At 47.1% G+C, this 11,700-nt stretch overlaps 1 protein-coding gene across 4 annotated transcripts in view; it reads right to left on the reverse strand.

Moving 5' to 3' along the window:
• Positions 1 to 11,700, reverse strand: part of TSC2 (TSC complex subunit 2) — an 87,205-nt gene extending 75,505 nt beyond the window's left edge. For 3 of the 4 annotated variants that reach the window (XM_075318306.1, XM_075318305.1, XM_075318303.1), the window contains exons 1-7: positions 11,617 to 11,697; positions 11,221 to 11,331; positions 10,950 to 11,094; positions 9,635 to 9,752; positions 9,448 to 9,496; positions 8,752 to 8,877; positions 7,216 to 7,289 (exon numbers count right to left, since the gene is read on the reverse strand). In XM_075318306.1, coding sequence (XP_075174421.1) covers positions 7,216 to 7,289; positions 8,752 to 8,877; positions 9,448 to 9,496; positions 9,635 to 9,752; positions 10,950 to 11,094; positions 11,221 to 11,331; positions 11,617 to 11,661 — 668 coding nt within the window. In that variant the 5' untranslated portion in view covers positions 11,662 to 11,697. Of the gene's footprint in view, positions 1 to 7,215; positions 7,290 to 8,751; positions 8,878 to 9,447; positions 9,497 to 9,634; positions 9,753 to 10,949; positions 11,095 to 11,220; positions 11,332 to 11,616 lie in introns of all 4 variants that reach the window. The other variant, XM_075318307.1, reaches the window with a different exon arrangement.

Consider the following 11,700-nt stretch of genomic DNA (forward strand, 5'->3'; position numbering starts at 1 on the left):
CGCTTGGATGCTGCGGTTACCACTTATGCAGCATCTGAGGGGTTAAATGGCCAGGATAAGATCTCTGATCCCGGCTGTATATGACTGCTGGTTCTCACTGTATATAGAGCAAGCTCCACTAGAAATCTTCCAACTTCCAGCTAAGGCAGGGGATATTCAATGTGTGACTTGTGTGAGGGCTGAAACCTGGAAGGAGCTACAGCGCTTACTGATCTTTATATTAAAACAGGTATTTCCCATTTAGTAGATTTATGCCATAAAGCATCGTATTTTTCGGATTTTAAAAATTTGGGAGGAAAATGAGGGGTGTGTCTTATAATGCGAATGTAGCTTACTGTTGGGGGTGGTGCAGAATGGTCACAGAAGGCAGGGGCGATGCAGAGGGCGCTGTGTTGCGGGCAGTGAGACCGGGGCCATCCTGAAAAAGTCGTTGGGGCGTGCCTCAAATAATGGCACCCGGAGTCAGCGTGTGCGCAGATGGAGCTCTCTGCTCTCGCACGTGACGCCTTCGGCCCAATGATCACCCAGCAGCAGACTTAAGGAAAACAGCACGCAAAGGCAGCGCCTGCGCAGATGAGATCTCAGCTTGTCATTGAGCAGATAGCTCAATCTGTGCATGCTGACTGAGCACCATTTAATTGAAGCCCGCAACGCTGACAGTTTATGGATGTTCCTGCCTCACAGCGCCTGGAACGAGCATATGGGACACTGTGCCATAGCCATACTCCACCACTGCCCCTGCCTCCTGCGACCCCACTCCACCACCGCCCCTGCCTCCAGTGACCCCGCTCCACCACCGCCCCTGCCTCCTACGAACCCCGCTCCACCACTGCCCCTGCAAGCCTGCTCCACCACCGCCCCTGCCTCCTGTGACCCCGGATCCACCACCGCCCCTACCTCCTGTGACCCCGGCTCCACCAGTGCCCCTGCCTCCTGTGACCCCGGCTCCACCACCGCCCCTGCCTCCTGTGACCCCGGCTCCACCACCGCCCCTGCCTCCTGTGACCCCGGCTCCACCACCGCCCCTGCCTCCTGTGACCCCGGCTCCACCAGTGCCCCTGCCTCCTGTGACCCCACTACACCACTGCCGTCGTCCCTGGTTTATAAGACTGACCCTTTTTTTCCCCCTCTAAATTTAGGGTATGCCTTATAATCCAGTGCGTCTTATAAAATGAAAATTCTGGTAGTTGTGGCTACCAACAAATGGGACCCGCTCTCGAAAACCATGCTTTTAATCAGAAAGAAGGGAATTTTGTTTACTTACCGTAAATTCCTTTTCTTCTAGCTCCAATTGGGAGACCCAGACAATTGGTGTATAGCTATGCCTCCGGAGGCCACACAAAGTATTACACTAAAAGTGTAAAGCCCCTCCCCTTCAGCCTATACACCCCCCGTGCTGCTACGGGCTCATCAGTTTTGGTGCAAAAGCCAGGAGGAAAAAATTATAAACTGGTTTAAAGTAAATTCAATCCGAAGGAATATCGGAGAACTGAAACCATTTAACATGAACAACATGTGTATACAAAAAACAGGGGCGGGTGCTGGGTCTCCCAATTGGAGCTAGAAGAAAAGGAATTTACGGTACGTAAACAAAATTCCCTTCTTTGTCGCTCCTAATTGGGAGACCCAGACAATTGGGACGTCCAAAAGCAGTCCCTGGGTGGGTAAATAATACCTCATAATAGAGCCGTAACGGCTCCGTCCTACAGGTGGGCAACTGCCGCCTGAAGGACTCGCCTACCTAGGCTGGCATCTGCCGAAGCATAGGTATGCATCTGATAGTGTTTCGTGAAAGTGTGCAGGCTCGACCAGGTAGCCGCCTGACACCTGTTGAGCCGTAGCCTGGTGTCGCAAGGCCCAGGACGCTCCCACGGCCCTGGTAGAATGGGCCTTCAGTCCTGAGGGAACCGGAAGCCCCGAGGAACGGTAAGCTTCGAGAATTGGTTCCTTGATCCACCGAGCCAGGGTTGATTTGGAAGCTTGTGTCCCTTTACGCTGGCCAGCGACAAGGACAAAGAGAGCATCGGAGCGGCGCAGGGGCGCCGTACGAGAAATGTAGAGTCTGAGTGCTCTCACCAGATCTAACAAGTGCAAATCCTTTTCACATTGGTGAACTGGATGAGGACAAAACGAGGGTAAGGAGAGGTCCTGATTGAGATGAAAAGTGGGCAAGGCAAATGGCCAGGGAGAAAACGCCTGAGCAGAGCACCACGACAGGAATATTTTCCACGTCCTGTGGTAGATCTTGGCGGACGTTGGTTTCCTAGCCTGTCTCATAGTGGCAATGACCTCTTGAGATAATCCTGAAGACGCTAGGATCCAGGACTCAATGGCCACACAGTCAGGTTGAGGGCCGCAGAATTCAGATGGAAAAACGGCCCTTGAGACAGCAAATCTGGTCGGTCTGGCAGTGCCCACGGTTGGCCGACCGTGAGATGCCACAGATCCGGGTACCACGACCTCCTCGGCCAGTCTGGAGCGACGAGGATGGCGCGGCGGCAGTCGGCCCTTATCTTGCGTAACACTCTGGGCAACAGAGCCAGAGGAAGAAACACATAAGGAAGCTGAAACTGCGACCAATCCTGAACTAAGGCGTCTGCCGCCAGAGCTCTGTGATCTTGAGATCGAGCCATGAATGTTGGGACCTTGTTGTTGTGCCGTGACGCCATTAGGTCGACGTCCGGCATCCCCCAGCGGCAACAGATCTCCTGAAACACGTCCGGGTGAAGGGACCATTCCCCTGCGTCCATGCCCTGGCGACTGAGAAAGTCTGCTTCCCAGTTTTCTACGCCCGGGATGTGAACTGCTGATATGGTGGATGCTGTGGCTTCCACCCACAGCAGAATCCTCCGGACTTCCTGGAAGGCTTGCCGACTGCGTGTCCCACCTTGGTGGTTGATGTAAGCCACCGCTGTGGAGTTGTCCGACTGAATTCGGATCTGCTTGCCTTCCAGCCACTGCTGGAACGCTTTTAGGGCAAGATACACTGCCCTGATCTCCAGAACATTGATCTGAAGTGAGGACTCTTGCTGAGTCCACGTACCCTGAGCCCTGTGGTGGAGAAAAACTGCTCCCCACCCTGACAGGCTCGCGTCCGTCGTGACCACCGCCCAGGATGGGGGTAGGAAGGATTTCCCTTTCGATAATGAGGTGGGAAGAAGCCACCACCGAAGGGAAGCTTTGGTTGCTTGAGAGAGGGAGACGTTCCTGTCTAGGGACGTCGGCCTCCTGTCCCACTTGCGTAGGATGTCCCATTGAAGAGGGCGCAGGTGAAACTGCGCGAAAGGGACTGCTTCCATTGCTGCCACCATCTTCCCCAGGAAGTGCATGAGGTGCGTCAAGGGGTGTGACCGACCTTGAAGGAGAGATTGTACCCCTGTGTGTAGTGAACGCTGTTTGTCCAGCGGAAGCTTCACTATCGCTGGAAGAGTATGAAACTCCATGCCAAGATATGTCAGTGATTGGACCGGTGTCAGATTTGACTTTGGAAAATTGATGATCCACCCGAAACTCTGGAGAATCTCCAGAGTAACATCGAGGCTGTGTTGGCATGCCTCTTGAGAGGGTGCCTTGACCAGCAGATCGTCTAAGTAAGGTATCACTGAGTGACCCTGAGAGTGGAGGACCGCAACTACTGCTGCCATGACCTTGGTGAAAACCCTTGGGGCTGTCGCCAGGCCGAACGGCAGTGCCGCGAACTGAAGGTGTTCGTCTCCTATGGCGAAGCGCAAGAAGCGCTGATGCTCTGGAGCAATTGGTACGTGGAGATAAGCATCCTTGATATCGATCGATGCTAGGAAATCTCCTTGGGACATTGAGGCGATGACGGAGCGGAGGGATTCCATCCGGAACCGCCTGGTCCTTACGTGTTTGTTGAGCAGTTTTAGGTCCAAAACAGGACGGAAGGACCCGTCCTTCTTTGGAACCACAAACAGGTTGGAGTAGAAACCGTGACCCTGTTGCTGAAGAGGAACCGGGACCACCACTCCTTCTGCCTTCAGAATGCCCACCGCCTGCAGAAGAGCCTCGGCTCGCTCGGGAGGCGGAGATGTTCTGAAGAATCGAGTCGGAGGACGAGAGCTGAACTCTATCCTGTAACCGTGAGACAAAATGTCTCTCACCCAACGGTCTTTTACTTGTGGCAGCCAGGTGTCGCAAAAGCGGGAGAGCCTGCCACCGACCGAGGATGCGGTGTGAGGAGGCCGTAAGTCATGAGGAAGCCGCCTTGGTAGCGGCACCTCCGGCGGTCTTTTTAGGGCGTGATTTAGACCGCCATGCGTCTGCGTTCCTCTGATCCTTCTGAGGCCTTTTGGACGAGGAGAATTGTGACCTGCCCGCACCCCGAAAGGACCGAAACCTCGACTGTCCCCTCCTCTGTTGGGGTGTTTTTGGTTTGGCTTGGGGTAAGGATGTTTCCTTTCCCTTGGATTGTTTGATGATTTCATCCAATCTCTCACCAAACAAATGGTCGCCAGAAAATGGCAATCCAGTTAAGCACTTTTTGGAAGCCGAATCTGCCTTCCATTCCCGCAGCCACAAGGCCCTGCGTATTACCACCGAATTGGCGGCTGCAACCGCCGTACGGCTCGCAGAGTCCAGGACAGCATTAATAGCGTAGGACGCAAATGCCGACGTTTGAGAAGTTATGGACGCCACCTGCGGCGCAGACGTACGTGAGTGCGTCAATTTGCGCCTGACCAGCTGAGATAGCTTGGAGTGCCCATACGGCTGCGAATGCTGGAGCAAAAGACGCGCCGATAGCTTCATAGATGGATTTCAACCAGAGCTCCATCTGTCTGTCAGTGGCATCCTTGAGTGAAGCTCCATCTTCCACTGCAACTATGGATCTAGCCGCCAGTCTGGAGATTGGAGGATCCACCTTGGGACACTGAGTCCAGCCCTTGACCACGTCAGGGGGAAAAGGGTAACATGTATCCTTAAGGCGCTTGGAAAAACGCTTATCTGGATAAGCTCGGTGTTTCTGGACTGCCTCTCTGAAGTCAGAGTGGTCCAGAAACATACTCTTTGTACGCTTAGGAAACCTGAAACGGAACTTCTCCTGCTGAGAAGCTGACTCCTCCACTGGAGGAGCTGAGGGAGAAATATCCAACATTTCATTGATGGACGCAATAAGATCATTCACTATGGCGTCCCCATCAGGAGTATCAAGGTTGAGAGCGGCTTCAGGATCAGAATCCTGATCAGCTACCTCCGCTTCATCATACAGAGAGTCCTCTCGCTGAGACCCTGAACATTGTGATGATGTCGAGGGAATTTCATAGCGAGCTCGCTTAGTCGGTCTGGGGCTGCGGTCCGTGTCAGAGACCTCACCCTGGGATCCATGAGACACCCCGGGAAGACATTGCTGTTCCAACTGAGGGGAACCAGGGGACAATGATAACACAGTGCCCCTGGCTTGAGATGCCAGCCTGGACTGCAAGGCTTCTAATATCTTAGCCATAGTCTCAGAAAGTCTTTCAGTAAAAACTGCAAACTCCGTCCCTGTCACCTGGACAGTGTTAACAGGTGGTTCTCCCTGGGCCACCCCTAGCAGAGGCTCCGGCTGAGAAAGTGCCACAGGGGCCGAGCATTGCACACAATGAGGGTCAGTGGAACCTGCCGGCAGTATAGCCGTACATGCTGCACAGGCAGCATAGTAAGTCTGTGCCATGGCACCCTTGCTATTTGTGGACGACATGCTGTTGTCTCCTCTGAGCAATACAAGAGGGTAAATAGCCACAAATCAACAGTGCACCCTACAGTGTAAAGCATAGACTATAATCATATAAACTATAAATACACTTCTGCACTAGTGGGGCCAGCACCACAGGTGCTGCTTACCGCCTGCGCAAAGCATTTGTGTGGGCACCAGAATTCCTGCCTGGGTCTCTGAGCTTGTCTCTCCTCTCCAGCGTTAGCAGAGCTGAGAGGAATGGCTGCCAGCGTCCTGGGGAGAGGAGGGAGCCGTGGGCGTGACCCAGAAAAGTGCGGGAACTGGTGCCCCACTGTGCAGAGTGAGGGGGGTGGAGTATGCAAAGCATGCTCCAGCCCTCAGTGCTGCCGACCTGTACAGCGTCCCGCCCTTCCCCTGACTGGCAGGGCTGGGGGCGGGAAAAGAATGAGACTAGGCCGCAGAAGCCGGGGACTATAGTTATAAGCGCGGCCGCCGTATAAGCGCGGTCGGCGCGGAAGTCCCCGGCGCACTAACAGTCCCAGCCGCGCCGCAGGCATAACCATGGCAGCGGCGGTCAGTGCGGCAGTCCCCCTACACAAATACACTCAGCAACGCTGAGTGTATAGTGGCACACATGCAGCCAGCGCTGCTGTCCCCGGTGCACTAGCACACCCAGCAATGCTGGAGTGTTGCTGTGCGCAGTCCCCACGGGGACACAGAGTACCTCCAAGTAGCAGGGCCATGTCCCTGAACGATACTCGGCTCCTATCCAGCAGGGTCCTCAGGAGCTGTGGATGGAGCACGGTCTCCTGTGCCTGGAGACCGAAAGGATCCCACTTCACCCAGAGCCCTAAGGGGGATGGGGAAGGAAAAACAGCATGTGGGCTCCAGCCTCCGTACCCGCAATGGATACCTCAACCTTAACAACACCGCCGACAAGAGTGGGGTGAGAAGGGAGCATGCTGGGGGCCCTGTTATGGGCCCTCTTTTCTTCCATCCGACATAGTCAGCAGCTGCTGCTGACTAAGCTGTGGAGCTATGCGTGGATGTCTGACCTCCTTCGCACAAAGCATAAAAACTGATGAGCCCGTAGCAGTACGGGGGGTGTATAGGCTGAAGGGGAGGGGCTTTACACTTTTAGTGTAATACTTTGTGTGGCCTCCGGAGGCATAGCTATACACCAATTGTCTGGGTCTCCCAATTAGGAGCGACAAAGAAGATCAAAATGCCTATTAAATTTGTATGGGAATCCCTATCACCTCTCCATTGACCTGCGAGATGCATGCAGGTCCTGTTGTGGGTGGGGATCTGCATCTACTATACATTTGTGGCATATTCTGAGGATTTCCTATAATTGCAGGAGATGGGAGTCCCGCTATAGCACAGCAGTGCTCGCACGTGCACCTCCAGCTCAGCTACATCCCAAATGATGAAATGGCGGCTGAATATTTGGACCCTTTATGCCAGCTCATTTCTGCGATATGTTATACACCCGTCTATAGTGAGATCTCTGCGCTCGGCAGCGGAACCATTCATCTTACTTGTCTTCCATAATTCGGCTCATGGTATAAATCGCGCTGTGGCCGAGGTGCGTTCCCAGGAGGTTTCTCATCAGCTGCGGAGACAAAAATACAAAATCTCATTCTGGGTAATAAACAAGATTAGAAAGGCAATAGATTAAGATATGTTGAAGCAATGACTGCCCCTTAAAAGGAGTCCGCTTCCACATCGGGGGGTGCGAGGGGCTGGTGATGTCATATGCCATTTGGGTGTACGGGCGGCCGGCATCGGGACCTCCTAATGTAATATATTAGATAGTCGCCCTTTAAAGCCACAGCTGCTCTGATCCCTTCCAAGTCTAAGCATATAACAGCAATGACCCCGGCCAGGATAGTCACAAACGATCATCAGCCATTGCACATACATGGTTAAACCGCAGCGGCTTTAGTGGGTGAAGCATTTATTTTTTTTTATCATGAATCCGGTCTGATAAACTCTTAATATGATAATTGAAAAGTCCTTTAAAATTCCAGATTATTAAATAATGAACATGAAGGACCCTGGACTTGCCATATTGGAAAGAATAGTGCGAGAGGTATAAAACTAAATGGTGGGGGGGAGATGTTGGGGGGGGGGGGGTCCCAAAAGTCAAATCCCCCCAGTCAATGTGGCAGTACATCTTAGTAATAAGATAATTACCTATAATACGGCCTCTGGCTTTTACACTGGGAGGTGAGGTGCGCTACTGACATAACAGTGCCATCGAGGTTTCGACAGGTCTCACATATCCGAAACCAGAGTAGGACGCATGCATAATGACGTCAGCAGAGCCTCTCACCCCCAGCGCAGAAACAAGGGGCAAGGGACAACCCCTTTAAGATTATTTCTGTGCAGTGGGTGTGGAGACTTTCCGTGGTGCCCAGTTTTAGGTCTTGGGCCAAACTTATGGGAAGAAAAAAAAAAAAATAATAATATTATTATTATCATTATCATTATCATTATCATTATCATTATCATTATCATTATCATTATCATTATCATTATCATTATCATTATCATTATCATTATCATTATCATTATCATTATCATTATCATTATCATTATGTATGTATGTATGTATGTATGTATGTATGTATGTATGTATGTATGTATGTATGTATGTATGTATGTATGTATGTATGTATGTATGTATGTATGTATGTATGTATGTATGTATGTATGTATGTATATATATATATATATATATATATATATATATATATATATATATATATATATATATATTTTTATTTTTTTTACTATAACATCATATACATTTAAATATTTTTTAATATAATATATATCTAAATATATTTTTTAATCTATATCTATCTCAGATACTCAAAATTGGAGGCAGTCAGACAGCTGGGACCCTCACCGATCATCAGAATGAAGCATTGGTGCACAAAAGTGACCATTGCTCCATTTGTTTTCTACGGGGCTCCCGTTGTGTTTTGTCCAGATTTCTCTGGCAGCCCCCTAGAGAATGAATGGAGCAGTGTCGGACCCTCATGGATCAGTAAGTTGTCGGTGCCCACCTTCCAGCACGATTCACACAGCTCCTTGACGTTGATTGTCCGGCACAATGTAATGACGAAGGTGGGGATACTCTCCGAGGGCAGGCAGTTGTAGCAAACCACAGCATCCAGGACCTTCAGCGAGACCTAGAAGAAGCACAAGTCTCAGCTTCCTCCATAGCCACAGCCTTAAATGCACAAGTACCGGGCTGAAGAGAACTTGCATTTATCATTTAGCTTTTCACATAGGATTGGATTGATAGCTTGAAAGAGATTATATCTTAGGGATCAGAGCTCAGGAACCCTTGGCATAAATGTCTTTTTTTACCTGGTGTAAAAGCTGCAGCTCTGCCGAATCCGGCGATATTTTTCTTTTGTTCCTGCGCCTCTCTGTTCCAGAGATATGGCCTCTTCTGTGCATATAAATCTAGTCTTGTTAACCAAGTGGGTGTCACCATCTTAAAGTCCACACCCACTTGGAAAATGAAAAACAGTAGGGAAAAGGTGGCCGTATCTCAGGAACGGAGAGTAGAAATATAAGAAAAACGTGGCCTGATTCAGCAGAACAGTGACATTTACACAAGGTACAAAAAAAAAAAAAAAAAAAAAAATTTAAAAAATACATTTACATATGTAGGGCAAGCGATCGTGTTCTGGAATAAAAGGAAAAGGAAGCTGCAGTGTGACTGATCGCCCAGTAAATTGAACAGAACTGACCTCAATGTCGTAGGAAGAAGTGGTCCGGTTACAAAGCAGACAGATCATTCTGCAAGAGAAAGATTAAAGGGTTTGCTCGATAACCTACTTGCTGGCTGTTTCCCTACTGGCACTCAGTGCAAGATTGGTATAAAATAATACTGCATAGAATAGATTCTCGTGTAGTGATTACTATAGGAATACTCACTGCACCATAGGAGCAATATAACTTTCCAGATAACAGCTGTGAAACTTCACCAGATTCACCAACACCAGGAGAAAGTCTGGAGAGAGCCCAGAGTCCATCCACTTCAGGACAAAAGTGGCTACAAAAAAAAAAAAATTTTTTATATAATATATATTTATATTTTTATTTTATTATTTTATTTTATTAATAGTAACAGCAATAATAATAATTTAAAATACAAAAATACAAAATATTAATATAAAATACAAAATACAATACAAAACAAAAATATAATATAAAAATATAAATACACAAAAAATATAAAAATACAATATAAAATATAATATAAAATACAATATAAAAAATAATATAATAATAATGTTATAATAATTATATTTCAATGATTAATAATAATAATAATAATAATAATAATAATAATAATAATAATAATAATAATAATAATAAATCATTATTATCATTATTATTATAATAATATTAATAAAATAAAAAATATATTACATAATAATAATAATAATAATAATAATAATAATAATATTACTATCAAATTATAATGATTTAATAATGATGATTTGATAATAAGGATTTGATAATAAGGATTTGATAATTAATGATATTAAATAATTATAATAATAAGGATTTAATAATAATAATGATTTGATAAGGATTTGATAATTAATGATATTATATTATCAAATTATAATAATGATTTAATAATAATAATTATTTGATAATGATTTAATAATAATGATTTGATAATGATAATAAATGATAATGATTATATATAGTATAAAAATTATTATATAATAATAATAATAATAATAATAATAATAATTATTATTTAGCAGAAATCAGCTCCTGCCAGTACAAGATTTACATTGTGCTACATAAAACTGCAGAATACACACACAGCTGCCAACCCTGGTGTGAAAGCGTGGCCACTTTATGAAGGCAGCTTCGGATGTCTTACAACAATATGTTCATCTTCTTAAGTGGGCTTAAGTGCAATCTTCATAAAAGTTCATGAATGGACAATTTTTACATTTTCTCGGCCACTACTGAGTGGGCAGGAGGCGGCCGAGCTCCTAGGCAAAAAGTGCAGCTCTAGAAACTCTTCTTAAGGCAGCCGGATCCATTGGCACTCAAGTGCCGACTGAGGGATCGAGCGAGCCCATTTTCCTCCGTCTCACCGCTTAGATGCTGCAGTCACTATTGGCCGCGGCGTCTAATGGGTACGATCTCTGATCCGGGCGGCTGCATTAGAATACCGCAGGATAAATAGGAAGATCTATAACATTACTCTTCTCTTCGCACCTACCCAGCTCCTCCTCCAGATAGGTGATGTCTCGGCCGTTATCGGTCAGGGCTTTGAACACCTCCAGCCTCTCCACAATGTCCTCCTTACTGGGGTAATCCTTTATGACATGGAAGAAATGAGCCCGGAGAAAGCCCAGCCGGTCCCCCTGTGTATAATAAAAAAAAAAAAAAAGGAAAAAAAAAAGAAATAATTTGCTATTTTATTTATCCTAAAATGGTGTTGTAAAACTACAACTCCCAGCATGCCCTGACGCCTCAGGACGGGGCCGCACCTGTCCTATAATCAGGTTTTTCAGCAGGTTGAGTACGTTGTGTCTGCCCTCCGCCGGCTGATCGGCTTCTAGGAGATCCGAGACCGACGTCCAGATCGCCTCCACCGCGTGCTGAAATACAAAAATAGATATACACATGTAGGCAAATTAAAAAAAATGTATATAAATATAAAATTTTTGCATATTTATTTACATAATTTGTAAAATATATAATTTTTTTATTATAATATATCACTTTAACATAATTTGTCCATAAGAAAACAGAAGAGATTTCTGGCAAATATTCCAATCTCAGAAATAAGCTCATTATGGCTTTTCTGTTCATTCCCCATCCTTTACACTGCAGCACTGCTCGAGCACTAGAGAAGGGATAACCCAAGGTGCTTTCACACTCACATCCTCAAATTTCTTGGTTTTCGCCAGGTCACAGATTTGATTCATGGCTCGGACGCGGATGCTCAATGCGCTCTCTGGACTCAG

The sequence above is a fragment of the Anomaloglossus baeobatrachus genome, chromosome 7 (assembly GCF_048569485.1).
Source record: "Anomaloglossus baeobatrachus isolate aAnoBae1 chromosome 7, aAnoBae1.hap1, whole genome shotgun sequence".
Classification (NCBI taxonomy): domain Eukaryota; kingdom Metazoa; phylum Chordata; class Amphibia; order Anura; family Aromobatidae; genus Anomaloglossus; species Anomaloglossus baeobatrachus.